Genomic DNA, 19,136 nt, shown 5'->3' with positions numbered 1-19,136 from the left:
GTAGATGCTAACAGCATGTCCCTGGACATGCTGAGGGACAACAGCCTAGGCGTCTCACCACCACAGGGCCCTCCAGGGCAGGGAAGCGGGGCCTCTCTGTAGGGCACATGGCCAGGTCTAAGCAAGCTGGGCCTGTGAGCCCAGGACAGATAGCAGGAAACCATTACTTGGACACAAATGAAGAATGAAAGGTATGCTCATACTTCATATCATTCCAATTCACATTCAACCAATGTTTATTGAAAGCCAGACACTTTCATATGCTTATCACATTTAATCCTCATAACCACCTTGTAAGGGAGGTATCATTAGTGCTGTTTGAACAAATGAAAAACTGACGCTAGAGAGATTAAGTGGCTTATTCAATGCTCCCCAGACGAGAAGTGCAGAAGGTACAGAAACAAGGGTCTGAATTCAGGCATGCGTGATACCAAAGTCTGGACCCTTCCCCACTGCACCACACTACCTCTATAAAAGGGTGAAGGGAAACTCGGCCACACGCAAAGCATCAGGCTATACCCAACAGGCACAGCCAGCCAGGAGGGAGGGGAGGAGAGGAGAAGGCCCCAGAGGTGACCTGGCCCCTTCCATGAGAGCAGTGCTAGGGCTCTCCCTGAGGGATCAGAGAGAAGTATGGAGGGGAGGGGGCTAGAATCCAACCCAGGGCTTTCCCCTAATGCTCCCTCTGAGTTCAAGAGGACTGCGAGGAACAGGACGAACAGGACACAGGACGGAAGCACAACAAACTGCCCCTGCCCCGAGGGAGAAAGGAAAGGGCCTTCAAGTTTAAGCCAGATAAGGAGACCCAAATGACTATCTTCTGGAGGAAGGGGAAGAGGGAGGGCACAAAGGTTGTGGGGGGAACCTGAGCTAGAGGAATGGGAAGGGAAGGAAAGAGGAACCCTGCTTGGAGTGTTGTACTTTGGTTACTGGAGCTAAGTCCTTCACGGCAGGCCCCATTTCTGTGCCTCTCAATCTAACAGCTCCCATTCTGGCCAGAAAGGAAGGCTTCCTGCTGAGATGCTGTCCTGCTCAGTCTGTCTTCTGAGGCTTTTTCCACGACTTGCGGGTTTCCAAGAAGATCTTGACCAGGGACAGGAGGATGGGTACAGCCATAGGCAGGAAGAGTGGGATATAGATGGCAAACTTCTGGTCATCAGGGAAATAGAGGAGGTGGAGGAGCGAGGGGTCAAAAAAGGCACGCTCCGAGGATGTCACAGCTTCCTGGCTGGCAATGAAGGCAGAGGCCAGGTGCCCAGAGGCCAACTCCTCTGCTGCCTTCTGGACTGCAGCTACAGCCCTGTACACCTAGGAAGGGGGCAGGGGGTTACCAGTAAGTACCAGGCACCAGGGAGGTGCTGGGGTGGGAGGGGGGATGGGTCTTACTGTGTCTTCCATCTACCAGGCACGTTGCCTGGAGTTTGCCCACGATGTGGAGGCCAGTGTAAAAGGGCTACGGTGTATTTTTTTTAATGCGTGTGCCTGCTTAAACCTTCACACCCCACCTGGCGTCGGGCTGGGGACCTGGCACTGCCCCCTAGAGGAAGCCTGGGGCACTCAAGGATGGCATGCCCACACACACCCTGGGCCTCAACTGGCTCTCTGGTTTCACCACACCCCGGCCCTTGCTGGCCACTCTGGTCACACCATCCCCTGCCCACTCACCTCAGATGCCACATCGTCCTTGATGACAATGTTGCTGATCTTGCCCAGAAGCTGAGCCAGGGAAGTGAGAGTGGTGGTGGCTGTGGCCACGTTCTCCACTGACCGAGCCCAGAGCAGCCGGTCGAGCTCCCAGGTCGTTAGCCCTTCACTCTTGGACCCTGAAAACAGGCATTTCAGAGGCATCTGGGGCTGAGCAATCCCAAAGAGCAGCCTGTGGAAGAGTGAAGTAAGGAAGGCTGAGAGTAGAAAATGGCTAATATTCCTAGAATAATGACTAAGATTTTCAATCTTACCCAGAATCACCAGTCACAGGGAAGTGCCTCAGGGTCTTGTCAGGGTGGGGAATGAGTGGCAACACTAAGCAAAACAGAGCCTCAGGCCCCATTTTAACCAGTGTTTTTGCTTTTATCTGTTTCTGGTTTGGATTTCCAAGATCTTGTTTGAAAAAAGGTCCCATGGCTAAAAATTTCTGGTAATACCAACCTAGTTTAATCCCCTCACTCTGCCTACCCTCTCTTTGGACAAATGGGACCACTGAGCCTTTAGTTAAGGGATGATCCAGGACCACTTCTTTTTTTGGTTTTTTCAAGATTTTATTTATCTATTTAAGAGAGAGCGAGCGCGTGCGTGTGAGCAAACAGGGGAGGAGCAGAGGGAGACAAGCAGACTCTGCACTGAGCATGGAGCCCAATGCAGGGTTCGATCCCATGACCCGGAGATCATGACCTGAGCCACAACCAAGAGTCAGCCGCTCCTCGACTGAACTATCCAGCGCCCTGATCCAGCACCACTTCTACTAAGCACCTGTGCTGTGCCTCTCTAATCCTGCACCCAGGGCAGACATTGCTAATCTACCAGAATCCTCTTTCCTGATGATCCCAGGCACAGCCCTAGAATCCTCAACACAGGGCAGCAGGCAGCCACTAATGTACCAGTTAGCTTCAGAATTAGTAGCTATTTTCTTAAGCACCCCTAATCACACCCCACAGACCTGACACTCAGGAGTCTGCTTTTCTTCAAACAGTTTTTGTCAGCAACTACTCCTTCTTAGGAGAAGGGTAAGGTGATCCTTAGAAACCTTTCCTGGTTTCCCTGGGGCTCTAGGCACAGCTGAGGTGTCCCTGCCGGGTGAGATTTCATTCCAGTCCGCTCAGGAGACTGGGGTCAGATTCAGTGACCACGCCCCCAGGCGCATGAGCCAGGACCTCACCGCAACTGAGCCAGGAACACCTCCATCACTTGCACCATGTCCACCTCAACCCTCACTGGCAGCTCCGAGGCATTGTAGGCTTTGGGGTCCACATTGTAGACCTGCAGGGGGAAATGAGGTTGCCTCAGGACCACACCAGGACCTTTCACGGCTCTGCCCTAGACACTCTGGAGGTGGGGAGAGAAAAAGGAGACCTTTTTAGAAATGTCTTTAGAAATTACGAACCTGATGGTATAGCTAATATTTTTTCGAATACCTATTAGGAGCTTTTCATAAATTATCTCCATTATCCCCTCAAAAGTCCTGTAAAAAATATTTTTTATTCCATTTTAAGAGTTCCTACCTATGAGAAACTCCCAGTCTCACGGGAGAAACAAACTTCCCAGCCTTGCAAGACTCCCACAAACAGGGCCAAGATCTAAGATGTACACACAGAGAAGTCCTCAGTAAGTGCCAACTGCTACATGTAGAAGGGTCGTATCATAGAAAACACTGACAGAAATAAGAAGCCGTGGGGCCGGCAGAGGAGGGGCCGAGCTCATAGCACCCGCACCTCCTTAGTGCTGCCCCTCCCACAGGCTGGGCCATGGAGGACACTAGAGGAACAACAGAAGGAACAGTCTTAGGAACGTCTGTCTGTCCCTAAAGCTGGGGCTTTATGATCATTACCATAATGCCACCCCAGCGGGGACTGTGGAAGGCGTTGGTGGCCACTGGAGCCCCATCCTTGTCCTGAATGTACAGCGGGGAGTGGGCAAGCTCAGGTACATACAGCAGAAAGTTGAGCACAGGGTAAAGGGAGGCAGCGCTGGATCCTGTGGTACAAAGAGAAGGGAAGTCAGAATACCAAAACCTGCTGGATCTAAATCTCAGTTCCAGGTCAGCCTCTCTAACTTTCTGGTCACTCACTCTGGTCCTCATTTTCCCTAGCTGATATTCACCGGGATATCCTCCAGTCCTGGGTTTCTGTGGTCAAGAACCTCCTCTGAACATTCTCCCAAGATGTGCCACATACATGTAGAGTCCTTAGCCCCCCAAAGGCCCCTGGAATCTCCCCTCCTCTAACAGGCCCCCCATGACTGTCTAAGACCACTCTCTTGGGCATTGCTACATCACACCCATATAATTATAACCCATTTTATATATAAGTATAAAAAAGACCTCATGTCAATTCCCTCTTAATCCTTCAGTAGCTAGCCATTCACACCAGGTAGAAGTTCAAGCTACTTACCATGGTCCTTATGATCTGGCACCAGCCCGCCTTGCCAGCTGCAACTCGGTCACTCCCTCACAATTCAGCTACACTAAACTTCTGCGAGCTTCCTGAATGCCAATCCATTCTGCCTCTTCTACATCTAAGCTCAGAGTTTTCCTTACCTGGAAAGCCCTTCTGAATCTCTGTACTCCACACTGCCAGAGGGAGGGAGGAAGGAAGAGAGGGAAAGAGGGAGGGAGGGAGGGATCACCTGGTCCCTCTCATATTGTGGTCCACACTGGCCTCGCCTTACTGTCTGAAATCCCACAACCAGTGATATACTAACTTTGGTTTGCCTGTATTATAGCTTGTGGTCATCTTATTCTTTGTAGGTACCACCCTCAAAATGAAAGACTGGAATTCCAGCTTCAAACCTTGATCAGCAGAACTGTCCATCCAAATTCTGCCTTCATGTACTTTTGCTGTTATCTTTCCTACGTGCATGACCATATCTTTCCTGCATGGCTTGCATGGAGGGAGATGCAGCCTATCCGTTTCTTTACAAAAAGCACTGGGAGTCATTTTAATAAATGTTTTTGGATATGATAGTGTGAAATTAGACATGTAAACAGAATCTCATGAAAAAAGAGCCTAAATGCCCAGCACTTCCCTGACGCCCTCAGACCACCCAACCTGGGAACCATAACTATATACTACCAGCCTCCAACCCCACACTGAGCCTTGAGGGTCCCTCCCCAGCCTGGCAGATAGACCCTCATCCTCAGCTCACCCAGCCGGGACTCCACTGGGTTGATGACATGAGGGAGGCTGTGTGCGGCCAAGTAGTAGCTGGAAGAAGCTGGGTCAAAGCGTGGGTTTACCCCCAACACTGCATAGTAAAGAATCTGTAAAGCAAAGAAGGAGGACATTATTTTGTGTATTGATTCATGCTCCACTTTGTCCCAAAAAGGATTTGAAGTGCCTTAAAAAGATACAGTTAGGACAGGACAAAATATAAAGAAACAAAATCAGAGCTGAGAGAAAATAGGTGTAGGAAAAAAAAATAACAAAGCCAAGAGTAAAGTTAATACACTAAATATATGCTTTGAAATCACATTTTTTACCAGGCTTTCTAAGAGCCTAAACAAAGAGGGAAACAAGAATAGCATAATTCAGTGTCCACAAGATCAATTCAAGTCAGTTACTCAGAAGTACTCCCACTAGCAAGACCTGATAAAAACGTCTCCCACATTTTCCCTAAAAGGACACTGTGTGATACATTCTTCACACATAGGAAGCTACATTCTTTCCATCTTTACTTCTACTACATTAACATATTTCAGGAAGTTTTATTTTTAAAATAAATTCCTTAAGGATGGCACGACTGGGTGAATACAGTTCGACGGGGTCATAAGGAAGGTCGTTTTTTAACAAACCTTGACAAAAGCCCCTGAGCTGGACACCGTGGAGGAAAAGCAGACACTAGAGTCATATCAACGCACAGGCAATTCCCAGCAGATCAGCAAGCTCTAAGAGCTGGAAGAACAGACTCCACTTGAAAACAATAAATACGCATGGACTCTGGAAAGGACGGTGCGGCCTGGGAAGGGACTCCTCGGCTTGCTCCCAGTCTTACCTGAGAGTCCACAGAGAAGTTGCCCGCAGCACTGAGGGCACTCAGGAAGGGCTGCACATAGCGCCGGACGGCCCCTTCGATGTCCCAGTGGACGTCGTGGGACTTGGGGTCCGGGTTGAGTAAACTGAAGGTGATCTCATAGCCTAGAGAAACAGGAGTCAGAGAAGCCTGGCTGAGCTGAACTTGTCTCGCCTCTGGAATGGGGCTAATGGCCATCATGGAACCCAAGGGAGGATAAAACTGGGATGAGAAGCACTGAGGGCTTTAACTAAAAAGGTGAAACCACAGAAGAAAGGAGTAAAGAGTCCGCACGCAGATTCCCCTCCTGCCCCATCGCCTCCACATCATTCATTTCCCTGTCCCTTCTCACGGCAAAGCCCTGTCACCCTACCCAAGCTGGACTTGAGAGGCCGCCTCTTATCAGAGCTCCACTTGTCCTCCGGAAGGTGGTCAGCCAGGGCCGCAGCGAGCACGGCCTCGGTCAAAGACATGGCCTGCGCTACTTGGATTACACGGCGGCCGACGATGTTAAAGGCCTCCCGGTGTGTGATCCCTCTCACGACTGCTGTCCTCTCAGGCCCGATGTAGCTCATCATGTCCTGTGAGAGACCAGCAAGAGACAGAATGCCCAGGGCTCAGGGAAGAAAACAGAAGAACGTGCTGGCTCCGGTCTCAGAGAATCTGACTTTTTGCCACTGACCAAGAGGCCTACCCCTCCCCTTAGATTCATAGTGAACCCCTATCTAAACACCTCTGACCAATCGGTGTCATGAATGCTTTCATTCATTTCTGTTCCCTTTGCCTTCCCAGCAGACATAAGTTCCAGGCATTATCTAAAGCTTCATGGGCTGGAAACTAGGAGATGCTATGCTGAACAAGGACAGCAGAATAAACAAACACCTGGAAAGTTTGATATAAGTAGACAGCACATGGCAAAGAGGCAAGCCAGGAATGCTCACAGTAGCATTATTTCTAAGAGTCAAAAACCGGAGACAATTCAACTGCCCATCAGCAACAGGACGGATAAACTGTGATATGTCTCTATAATGAAACATCAGGTCATGATCCCAGGGTCCTGGGATCGAGCCCCACATCGGGCTCCCTGCTCTGCGGGAAGCCTGCTTCTCCCTCTCCCACTCCCCCTGCTTGTGTTCCCTCTCTCGCTGTTTCCCTGTCAAATAAATAAATAAAAAATCTTTAAAAAAATATGAACATATTAGACTTAACTGCACATTGATTATCATGGATGATTCTCTAACATAAATGTGGGACGAAACGCAAGTTGCAGAAGAACATGTGCTGTATTAATATAAAGTTCAAAAGTTTGTAAAATTGAATATGTTATTAAGATACAACACAGGTGATAAAACTTGAAAGAAAAATAAGAAAATGACACACACAAAATATGGTCACCCTGGGCCAAAAGGGAGCAGGGTAGAACCATGGAGATGCACAGGGTTCAGCTATATTGCTAAACTGCAATATGCGAGCTGGGGTTGGGTACATGGATGTTCATTAAAATTTTCTTTCATCTTTTTATAAGAATTACATATTTCATCATAAACTGTAAAAGAAAATGGTACGTGGCATAGCTCCCACTGAGCCTCTTGCTCATCAAGTGAAAAGGTCAATGTGTCGGCCCATATTACCACCACAAGCCATTCAAACCAGCTTTTTTTTTCATCCTGATTTTTTTTCCACTTTAAATGGTCATCAGAGCTTGAACTGAATATAACTCCTGGCTTTAGAAAGACCCAGAGTTGGGATGCCTGGGTGGCCTAGTCATTAAGTGTCTGCCTTCAGCTCAGGTCATGATCCCAGGGTCCTGGGATCGAGCTCTAGGTCAGGCTCCCCACTCAACGGGAAGCCTGCTTCTCCCTCTCCCACTCCCCCTGCTTGTGTTCCCTCTCTGTCAAATAAATAAAGAAGAATCTTTAAAAAAAAAAAAAAGAAAGAAAGACCCAGAGTCAATGAACAAAAATCCCTATCTGCATTCTATTTTTTTTCCTATTTGCATTCTTTAAAAAAACTATTTGTTAAAGAGTTTTCTGTAACAAATGCAAGCAATAGGGAGCACTACTGCAAGAAAGAGGCGACCTAGGACAGGACGAGAAGCCGCAACCTCTGCTCACCCTACCTGGGGCAGAAGCGAGGAGTTTTCAGAGATCACATACACAGTCAGGGAGCCCTCTGCTTGCTTCTGTGGCTCAGCTAACACGGTTTCTGCCTCTGGGGACAAGAGCAGAAGGTGCACCAGGAGCAAAAACACCATTCCCTTTCCCTCTGGCCCCCACAGAGGGCCTCAGCCACGGCTCCTCCTCCCACTCACACCTGGCTGACACTGTGGCCAGGCTCGGCCCCTGGTGGCCCAGGCTGAAACACACAATATCTCATTCCCAGCTTTCCCAGAGAGATTCTGAAGTTAAGACACGGTATGGAAAATACACACTTAGAGATCAGAAGAGAAAAAGAGGGCTTCGTGTTAAACTAGCGTGATCACCCCTTCCGGTACCTTGCATACTGCCCAGTGACAGGGCCTCCTCCTCGCGCTCCAGAGCCCTCCGATAGGCCTTCTGGAAACGGCATTTGATTTTCATTTTGTCTGAGAGGAAAAGGAAGAAGCAAGATAAGAAGACTAAGTACAGACCTGTCCACCTTCCCAGCCCTCACACTGTCCGGTGTCTCAGGACAGCCAGAATATTGTTTGCAAAGAAAGACCAAGAAGCTGCAGTCAATTCTAATGATTTCTACATGGATGATATCAAATACACAACACCCCACCTCTCCCACCTAACTAGCTGTTGCCTCTGCCTGTGTACACCCTACCATCAACCTGAAGTACCCTCCCAAAGGGAAATCTATTACAATATTCATTCTATTAATAGGTGAAAGGAGAAAAACCATATGACCACTTCAATACGTGCCTCAAAATAATTAAATTCAATGAATGTTCTTGATAAAGATAAGATGCACACTTAATGACAAAACACTAAATGTAGTTCGGTTAAAATTAGTAATAAGGGGCACCTGGGTGGCTCAGTCAGTTAAGCACCTGACTCTTGATTTCAGCTCAGGCAGGGTCGTGGGATCGAGCCCTGCATCAGGCTCCACACTTAGCGGGGAGTCAGCTTGTCCCTCTCCCTCTGCTCCTCCCCCTGCTTGTGCTCTCTCTCTCCCCTAGATAAATAAATAAATAAATAAAATCTTTTAAAAAATTAAAATAATAATAAATTGAGGATGCCTGCTCTCTCCTCTGTTATTCAGCATTGTTCTTTCTGAAGTTCCTGACCAATGTAATAAGGGAAGAAAGAGACATGAAACATGAATATTTGAAAGAAAGAAACAAGACGGCCACTTTTTGAAATAGCATAATTATTTTCCAAGAAAATCAAAGAGAACCAACTGGAAAACTATTAGAACTAGTAACAATTCAGTACAATGACCAGATATACGCAAGAATTAGTAGCTTTCTGATAAGTGCCAATGATATCCAATTTGAAAAGCAAGTGTTTTTTAAAATCCCAATCACCATAATAATAAAGAACATAAAATACCCAGGAAGAAATGTATAAAACTATAAGAAAAACACCGAGGACTTCACTGAAGGACATAAAAGAAGATCTGAATGAAATGGGAAAAGTATACAAGGTTCTTAGATGGAAAGACTAAATATTCTAAGGATATCAATTCTCCCCAAGTTAATCTATACCTGTAAGGCAATCCCAAAGGGATTTTTTCGCCCTCCTCCCCCGAAATTGAGAAGTTGAACCTAAAATTTATTGGGGGGGTGGCTGGGTGGCTCAGTCGTTAAGCGTCTGCCTTCAGCTCAGGTCATGATCCCAGGGTCCTGGGATCGAGCCCCGCATCTGGCTCCCTGCTCTGCGGGAAGCCTGCGTCTCCCTCTCCCACTCCCCCTGCTTGTGTTCCCCCTCTCGTTGTGTCTCTCTCTGTCAAATAGTAAAATCTTAAAAAAAAAAAAAAAAAAAAAGAAATTAGGTGATATTAAGGAATTATTTGTAACTTGGTTAGGTGTGACATGGTAGTTATGTTTATTTTACTTATTTATTTATTTATTTTAAAGATTTTATTTATTTATTTGACAGAGACACAGCGAGAGAGGGAACACAAGCAGGGCGAGTGGGAGAGGGAGAAGCAGGCTTCCCGCAGAGCAGGGAGCCCGATGTGGGGCTTGATCCCAGGACCCTGGGACCATGACCTGAGCCGAAGGCAGACGCTTAACGACTGAGCCACCCAGGCGCCCCTGGTAGTTATGTTTCAAAAATCAGGGGCGCCTCGGTGGCTCAGTCTGCCTTCGGCTCAGGTCATGAACCCAAAGTCCCAGGATCAAGTCTCACCATCAGGCTCCTTGCTCAGTGGGGAGTCTGCTTCTCCATCTGACCCTCCCTCCTCTCATGCCCTCTCAAATAAATAAATAAAATCTATAAAAAAAAATCAAAATAAGGGGCACCTGGCTGGCTCAGTCGGTAAAGCATGCGACTCCTTTTTTTTTTTTTTTTTAAGATTTTACTTATTTATTTGTGAGTGGCAGAGAGAAAGAGAGAGAGCACAAGTGGGGCGAGTGGCAGGCAGAGGGAGAAGCAGACTCCCTACTGAGCAGGAAGCCCGATGTGGGGCTTGATCCCAGGACCCTGGCATCATGACCTGGGCTAAAGGCAGACGCTTAACCGACTGAGCTACCCATGGCCTTTTTATTTAAGATTTTATTTTAAGTAATCTCTACATCCAACCTGGTGTTCAAACCCATAACCCCAACATTAAGAGTCATACTCCACTGACTGAGCCACCCAGGTGCCCCACCAATCTAACATACATTTAATTTTTTTATCTTCCAACTGTCCGTTCTCCTCTTTGTCGTCTATTTTGTTCACTGTATTGTCTATTTTGTTTGCTGTATCTCCAGCAACTACAACAGTATCTGACATATATATATATATCAGCAAATATTTATTATTGAATAAATGAACAAACCTATTACTATTCCTATTTAACAGATGAGAAAACCAAGATTTAGAGAGGTTAACAACCTCACCCAAATTCACACAAATAAGTAGCAGAACCAAGGCTTTAATCCAGCTCTCTTACAGCAAATGCCATACTCTTGGCCCCTCCACTATACTACCTCCACAACATGTCCATGTTATTGAATACTCTGTCACTAAATACGAAGAAATCCATGACAAATTGACAACAATCAAGTTGTGGACTAACATGTGAGGTATGATCCATTCTTGTTTTGAGAAACAAAACCTATTTATGTTTACATTAGGTTGAACTGTATGAAATGATTTTTTTTTTTTTTTTTTTTTTTAATGTAGGCTCCCTGTGCAGTGTGGAGTCCAACACGGGGCTTAACTCACAACCTTGAGATCAAGATCTGAGCTGAGGGGCGCCTAGGTGGCTCAGTTGGTTAAGCGACTGCCTTCGGCTCAGGTCATGATCCTGGAGTCCCGGGATCGAGTCCCGCATCGGGCTCCCAGCTCAGTGGGGAGCCTGCTTCTCCCTCTGACCCTCTCCTCCCTCATGCTGTTTCTCTCTCACTCGCTCTCTAATAAATAAATAAATAAAATCTTTAAAAAAAAAAAAAAAGATCTGAGCTGAGATGGAGAATCAGACAGAAGCTTAACAACCTGAGCCACCCACGGGCCCCATGAAATGATTTTTTTTAAAAAAATGTGTGACCAAGGTTAAAAAGCTAGAAAGTAAATGGCATACAGGCACGTCACAGGCTGGACTCGGCCTACACATCCAGTCACTCCCAAACTTTCACTTCACACTCCAGAAAAGTAAAACTGCTCACAGATCCCCCAACATGCTGATTCACCCCTCCATGCTTCTAAACAGGAGGCAGTAGAGTTTGTCAGTTAAAAGCCAGAACACTGGAATCAGTCAGGCCTGGATTTAAATCTCAGTTCCACCTCTTACTAGCTAGCTGTGTGATCCTGAGCAAATTAAAATCTCTTGTCTGTTTTTTCATTTATAAAATGGAGATAATAATGTTAGAGAGGATTAAATGAGGCAACACATGTAAAGTGCTTCACCTAGTTTCTGGCATATAATGAACAACTAATATTAGCGATTATTATTACTGGCTCATGCTGTTCCCTTCCTCCCTTCCCCCATTTAACCTGAATTCCTTCACATCCTTTAAAAATCCGGCTTAAAAATGACATCCTCAAAACCTTCTCTGCCTTTCTTTCCTCCCAGTTAAAGGCTCTTTCTTTAGCGCAATCTCAGTTTCTTACATATTTCCACTGTGATTTCTTTTTTTTTTTTTTAAGATTTTATTTATTTGACAGAGAGACGTAGTGAGAGAGGGAACATGGGAGTGGGAGAGGGAGAAGCAGGCTTCCCGCGGAGCAGGGAGCCCGATGTAGGGCTCGATCCCAGGACCCTTGGACCATGACCTGAGCCTAAGGCAGACGCTTAACGACTGAGCCACCCAGGCGCCCCTTCACTGTGATTTCTTTATCTAAGTGTCTTTCTCCCCTACTGGGCTATGAATTTCTTTAAACCATTATCAATTCCTCATTCACCCCAAGATTCCTGGTACTGAAAAGTACCTAACACTTAGTAAAGTATCCCACTTCCTCTCCTATGCCCTAATGAGCATTAATTGCTTCTCATCAAGTAGCATAATTGTTTTATGAATAAAACTGTCGCCTTAACGGTGAACACTGAATTTAAAGTTGTTTTTCTTCTAACCATCCACACTGTTCATTCAGAGAGGGCTTTTAATATAAATTTTTAACTACCTTTAAGGGACACTCATGCTCCTCCTACCTAACCCATCTCTGGACTGAGCTCAGACCAGAAAGGCAGCCCTGACTCCCCAGGGACTCACATTTCAGAGGGATCTCTCTCTCATGTACAACGGTGAAGGGCAGCTTCTCCTGGTCGTCCAATGGCACTGAATCCCGGGTAAACACGACGGTGATGGGTACCGTGAGCCGCAGCTAGGGTAAGGAGCATCAGGGCCATCAGCTGAGTCTCCACCTTGCCAGCGGGCTGTCCCCTGGCCTTCTCCCACCGAGGACTCACCTGCAGGGCATTCAGCCCACTGATCTGGGAGTAAGGCAAGGGGGCCCGGTAGGTCTCCGTGGTCTTCCACCAGAGCGGTAACCCCAACAGGATGGCCACCGCAGCGAAGAAGAGAGCGGCCCGCTTGCCTCGGACCACCTCTGGGGGTACGGAGGTACCGACTTGAGGCGCTGGAAGTGGGCTTAGGTGCCCGCCCCACACCTGACGCGGAGGAGCCCCAGCAACCGGCACTCAGAGGCTCTCCGCCCGCGTTCATAGGAATCCCTGTGCGAGGGGCCCGCGCCCAAATCTGAAGGGATCTTGTCTGAAACGACCCCCCGACCCCCACTCCGCGGGACCTCTAGCACACCACAATCCCCAAAGCCCGCATTCCTCCCTCTCAATACACAAGCCGCGGGCCCCGCCCGAATGCCACCGCACCTAGGTCTGTAGCCGCTGCCCCGGGAGCCGCCATGCTTGCTTCCGGTGGCTCTAGGCGCCGAAGGGCGGAGCTGCGCAAGGAGGGGGCGGGACCACGGCAGGGGTTGCAGCCAATCGCAAGCCGCACTCCAGGCGCGCGGGGAGGAAAAAGAGGTCGGGGGGGCGGGGTCCGCAAGGAGCCTGTCAGCCAGTTTGAAAGGAGTTTGCCTTGCACCCTGGCGGTCGAGGAGGTGCACGGGTTTCTGCGCTGCTGGAAGACTCTTCGTTAGTCTCCCGCTTCCTCGTAGAACACACTCCTAGTCCCAGGGATAAAGAGCGCAAGCTCTGCAGGCGTTAAATACTAGTTGGGCGACCACAGGCAGCTCTAAGTCTCAGTTTTCTCATCTGGAAAATGGAGATATTTACCAAAATGAGCTCATTCAGGGGCACCTGGCTTGCCCAATCGGTAGAGCGCGGGAGGCTTGATCTAGGGATCGTAAATTCGAGCCCCACGTTGGCTGTGGAAATTACTTGAAAAAATAAAATAGGGGCGCCTGGGTGGCTCAACCGGTTAAGCATCTGCCTTTGGTTCAGGTCATGATCCCGGAGTCCCCAGGATGGAGCCCCACATCTGGCTCCCTGTTCAGCGGTGAGTCGGCTTCTCCCTCTCCCTCTGCTCCTCCCCCCTGCTTGTGCGTGCTCTCGCGTCCTCTCTCTCTCTCTCTCATTCGCTCACTCTTTCTCTCAAATAAATAAATAAAAAATCTTTAAAATGAGGTCATTCATGTAAAGATCCTGGCACGGAAAGCACCCAAATATCACCTATCGATGGCATCACTGTTTATCCATTATCATAGAGCTCCTGTTCTGGGCACCCTCTCCTCAAGCCTCAAATATGGAGGTGGCAAGCTACAAGTACCTTTTTAGCATATTTGGCTCACCAGTATTTTTTTTAATTCATTTGAATTCATTTCCAACTTGTAGAAGTCTGAATACTTAAAATTTTTGAAAATTCATGAGCACAGACTCGATCCTGATCACTTAGGTTTAAATCCTGACTTCATCACTTCACCTGAGTGATCTTGAGAATTAACCTCTCTGTGCCTGTTTCCTCATATTAAAATAGGGATAATAATAGTATCTACTTTATACAGCATTGTAGTAAATGAGTTAGTAAATGTAGTGATTAGAATAGGGCCTGGCCTGCCAGAAACACATAGTAACTGCTATAGAGGTGCCTGGGTGGCTCAGCCAGTTCAGCATCTGACTCTTGGTTTCAGCTCAGGGCATGATCTCAGGGTTGTGGGATGGAGCCCTGTGTCAGGCTCCACGCTCAATGGGGAGTCGGCTTGAGATTCTCTCTCTCCCTCTGCCCCTTACCCTGCTCAAGCACTCTCTCCCTCTCAAATAAATAAATCTTTTTTTAAAAAAAGAAGTACTATGTAAGTGTTATCTATTTTTGTTAATATAAGGGCAGGTCACCCTGGGCTTACATTCCCATATTGCAATAATTAGCTGGGTGGAGCACTTTACACAGAGCATGGCCTCCCCAGTTCACACATAACACACCTAGCAGGTTCTCTCATCTTTTCATCCCCTCCGACAGACCCAGGTGTTTGATGTACCCCCACACCCCAGCCAAGTGGTCAAAGTTTGGCACGAAACCTCACCAGGCCTATCCTTGCCCAGACCCTCAAATAGGCCTTCTCTGTGCCCTCATCTACCCCCAAACGGAAATGGGCAATAGCCCCTGGCAACCTCCTAGATACCCTGATCCATCTGGCAGTCTTGAGCCTTGGGGCTTTTCCATGTTGGGCAGGAGCCCAGGTGCTGTTCCTGCAGTGCCCACCCCACACACCCAGCAGAAGGTGTCACGCCCCGGCAGGGTTCAACACAGTGGAGAAGTGGGAAGACTCCTATCCCCTTACCCCAGTTTTGGGCTCTGCGCAAAAGCTGCCTTCAGGAATTTCACAAGTCTCGCCTTACTCCATCCTTCAGCTGCAGCCTAGCGCCTCTGAGGTGGCAGTCCCTGAAGGACCTGCAGCCCTCCATACTGCCCATACTCCAGCCTTGGACCTCACCAGCAAGAGCCTGAGCTGGGAATGGTGATTGGGTGTGCCCCTCCCCCATAAACTTAAAGCTCAGTAAATCTCAAAACCTACCCCCACTCCCTCCACAGAGGGCCCAGAGACAGTGGAAATCAGAAACTGAGGTGGGAATTTGATATGTAAAACAGACAGACAAAGTAGCATGTTTTGCTACCATTTATTTGCTATGTGGTATGTACCCAAGGCATGAGTCATTTCTGGTGTCCTACTCTGATCCCGGGAGACAGGGCAGGCAAGGAAAGCTACCACATCATGGGGAAATTGTGGGGGCTGGCGGAGGCAGGGGGAAACCCAGGCATCCCGCTCTGACTTCCAGCAACTTCTCTTGCCCTCAGTCACAAGGGGCACCCCATCCTCCCATCCAATGGTCCCAGGTGCAGCAATGGGAGAGGGGAGGGGAGGACAAGAAAAAGAAGATGACTCAGTGCTGGCTGGAGGCATCTCTGCTCTGCGTGGCTATCTGGCCCTGGCCATAACTATAGGCGAAATAGGGTGCAGGTGGCCAGGCCAAGGGCTGCAGTGTGGACTGCGCACTCAGTAGGCATGGTTGGCAATGTAGAGGGACAGTGCTGCTGCTCCACCATCTTCCCCGCTGCCTTCGTACTTGCCCTGGGCCGCAAGCCCATTCACCTGCAAGAGGGTGGGGGGTAGGAGGGAGGTGGAGTAAGCGGGCTGACGCCGCCCACAGGTGCAAACCCTGCCCAGGCTATAGTCTCCGGGGGCTGCCCCCTGCCTAGCTATGCCCTCTCCCACAACCACCACCTCTAGCTCCCAACCTCGGCCCGCTTGATGAACTCCTCAGTGGCAGCCCCAGCATTGTCTTGTTGCCCTCTCCAGGCATTGAGGGCAGAGGCCTGCAGGGCACGCCCATAGGAGAAGGTAAGGGCCCAGGGCCGAGGAAGGGGGCAGCGGTTGATAGCATTGAGGTTGAGCGATGCCTCCTCTTCACTCTGACCCCCAGACAGGAAAGTCACTCCTAGGGTAGAGAAGAGAAGACAAACTGATTGGTCAACTCCCTAATTTTCCAGGGTATGGGCCCCATGAAGGCCACAAGAACCTGAGAATGGGTCTTAGGGACAGGAGCAAGTTAGGAAGCAGGGTAGTACCTGGGACAGCTGGGGGCACAGTGCGACGCAGGGCAGTGACGGTTGCCATGGCGATCTCCTCTGGGCTATATTTAATGGGACAGGCATGGCCAGGGGTCACCATGTTGGGCTTGAGCAGGGTCCCCTCCAGGTACACGTGATGGTCACTCAGGGCCTTGTACACAGCAGCCAAGACCTGGAGATCAGAGGAGGTTTACTAAGGTTCTGGGCCCCTGCTCAGTGCTCCCTTTTTAGGGGAAGGTGGGCATGACTGTGAGAGTCAGTAGAGGCTCAAACTCACAGGTGTGTTCTGGGGCAGAGTAAAGAGTGCTTGGGGAAAGTGCCTGCATCTGAGCCAGGGACTAGGGGGAATAGGCTCCCCACTCAGGCCGCCCTTGCTGTAGGTGTCTGTGCCTAGGTGTGGACTCACCTTCTCCGTAACATACTGACAACGTTTGAGGTCATGGTCTCCATCTGGCAGGATTTCAGGTTCCACAATAGGCACGATGCCATTCTGCAGGTAAGAGCAGAGTAGCTTGGGAGGGGCAGTAGGTAGGAGGGGAGGAAGCCCTTGTAACCCTCTCCCCACTAGGCACAGGGCACCCATCGGACCCCCTCACACAAACATACACACACCTGCTGGCAGATGCTGGCATAGCGGGCCAGCACGTTGGCATTCTCCAGAATGGCAAGTGCTGAGGGTGTGCGCTCACTGATTTTCAGCACGCAACGCCACTTGGCAAAGTTGGCGCCATCCTTCTTGTATTGGGCACAGCGTTCCGAGAGCCCATCCAGCCCTGCAGGCATAATGCCAGCCTCATCACTCCACCCCTCTTGGCCAGCATCAACCATCCAACAACCCTGTGGTCCTCACCCACCCACCCTGTACCTTGAGTAGTGGTTTCTCCATCAGTCCCTGCTAGAGGCACTACACCCTTGTCGACCTGTAGGGCAAACACAGGCAGAGGGCTGAACCCAGGCAGGATTCCCCCTTGTCACCACACACACACACACACACACACACACACACACACATCTATTTCCATGTTCGGGCCCCATCGAGGGCCAGTGGCTGCACCTTGATGCCCACGACAATGCCTTTATCCTGAATTGTACGAACGAAGGGAACACCATTATCGTCTTTCTGGTAGAGTGTCTCATGGAAGAAGATGACTCCTCCGATGCACTTCTTTACACGGTCATCAGCACTGAACAGGACCTGGCGGTACAACCGGCGGTTTTCCTCTGTGTTCTCCACACCAATTTGGCTCAGCCGCTTGGCCATGCTGCCTGGGGGCAAACAAAAGAGGGGTAGCAAGCTCACCCCCAGGACTCTCTGGCTACCTCTACCCCACCTAGCCACAGGCCCCCCCCACCTACCTACAGACTCATCCGCAGCCAGAATGCCTTTGCCGGGGGCCACAATCCGGAGGGCAATGTCCGACAACTCCTTTTTCTGCTCAGCAGAAAGGGCTGGGTACGAGTGGGGCATGGTGACAGCTCTGTGGAATAGAGACAAGATATAAAAGCTGGACCTGACCTACCACCTCTCCTGCTTCTTCTCCTGGCCATATGGGCCAAATGGCCTACCCCCACCTCCCAACAAGCATGGAGCTAGGAACAAGGCAGTAGTCCTTGGCATGGGTCCTGGGCAACACAGTAGCACCAATCCCTCTGACAGCTAGCAGGCTTAGGGCCCCAGTTCCCACATCTCCTTTTGTCCTTGGTGGGCACCCTTCCAGCCCTGGGGAAAGATGCAGGGTGGGGGTGGGGAGGTGAACAGCCCTGAAGCTACAGGTCTTCTTGTGAAACTACTGCCCAAACAGAGATCCAGTCCTTTCACTGAATTTGGCCCCTTCAGGTAGGGCATAAGCCCTGGCCTTTCCAAATTCCATGTTATCCTCTTCAGCAGGGCCCCTAGGGAAAGCGTACTTCCTTCCAAGGCTTCAGAATGAGGCAAAAGTACCTATCACCCTTCTTCCCTCAGCTTCTGGAGGAAAAGTGGGGGACAAGTGGGGACCAGGAGTGGCACAAATAACTGCCATAGGCTTCTGTAACCTCTTCTTTCCCATACCCCAACCCCGACGGCCTTTGCAGCCAGATGGGAGCGGAGGAAGGAGCAGGGAGACCTGTGGGGAGGTGACAGAGAGACGAGGTGACAGAGAGACAGGCTAACAACCGGGGGGGGGGGGGGGGGGCGGGCGGAGAGACCTAAACCAGGAGGACAGAGGAGGCAAGACAACTGGACAGGGAACTTAACCTAGGAGAGGGAGCAGGCTGAGATGAAAATGGGCTGGGTGGGAGAGGCTGACCCCCAAGAAAAATCCAGTAGGCAGAGGAAGACTTGGAATTAGAAAAGCTGAGGTCCGGGCATGAGAGCTAAGAGGAAGGGGTACTGTGGGAGAGGCTGAACCACAGGATTTCTGAGTGGACAAAAAGGAGAGAGGATTAAGAAGAGAGCTGAGAAGGCACATCCAAGGACCCTCGGGAGCAGGGCAAGGGTGATAGAGGGAAGAGTCAGGGAGAGGAAGGGGAGATGCTGAGCAGCTCCCGCCTCGCCCCAGGCCTCACCTGTGTGCTGCGAGGTGCGCAGCCAGTTAGCAGACGCAGCCACAGGAACAGCGCGGATTCAGGTCGGCAACAGCCGTGGCTGTAGCTCAGGCTCCTGTAAATGAGGCTGCGGATGCCGCAGAGCTACGTGACTCCCCTGAGGGGCGGGCACATCCCCGCCCTGGCCACGCCCCCTCCCGGACTGGTGACCCAGCAGAACCACGCCCAC

The 19,136-nt window shown here is 49.7% G+C and overlaps 2 protein-coding genes across 2 annotated transcripts; both read right to left on the bottom strand.

Annotated features, from left to right (window-relative positions):
- Positions 1-341: 341 nt before the first annotated feature.
- Positions 342-13,243, bottom strand: PIGS (phosphatidylinositol glycan anchor biosynthesis class S). The gene is made up of 12 exons (XM_035027727.1): positions 13,186-13,243; positions 12,766-12,905; positions 12,569-12,680; positions 8,219-8,308; positions 7,844-7,935; positions 6,098-6,305; positions 5,707-5,849; positions 4,861-4,975; positions 3,545-3,690; positions 2,876-2,976; positions 1,666-1,876; positions 342-1,308 (listed from the first exon to the last, which is right to left on the bottom strand). Exons 1-12 carry the CDS (start codon positions 13,217-13,219, stop codon positions 1,033-1,035), a joined length of 1,668 nt encoding a protein of 555 aa, XP_034883618.1. The 5' UTR covers positions 13,220-13,243; the 3' UTR covers positions 342-1,032.
- A 2,167-nt stretch (positions 13,244-15,410) lies between these two features.
- On the bottom strand, positions 15,411-19,077 carry ALDOC (aldolase, fructose-bisphosphate C). Its single transcript, XM_035027343.1, has 9 exons — positions 18,929-19,077; positions 17,738-17,859; positions 17,436-17,647; positions 17,247-17,301; positions 16,994-17,154; positions 16,788-16,871; positions 16,379-16,553; positions 16,049-16,248; positions 15,411-15,902 (listed from the first exon to the last, which is right to left on the bottom strand). The coding sequence occupies exons 2-9, from the start codon at positions 17,847-17,849 to the stop codon at positions 15,807-15,809; spliced, it is 1,095 nt and encodes a 364-aa protein (XP_034883234.1). The 5' UTR covers positions 17,850-17,859; positions 18,929-19,077; the 3' UTR covers positions 15,411-15,806.
- Positions 19,078-19,136: the final 59 nt, after the last annotated feature.

This window comes from Mirounga leonina, unplaced genomic scaffold (assembly GCF_011800145.1).
Source record: "Mirounga leonina isolate KUSES-001 unplaced genomic scaffold, KU_Mleo_1.0 Mir_200, whole genome shotgun sequence".
NCBI lineage: Eukaryota > Metazoa > Chordata > Mammalia > Carnivora > Phocidae > Mirounga > Mirounga leonina.
Note: the sequence above shows the minus strand (reverse complement) of the source record. Positions and strands in the feature narration are given on the sequence as shown.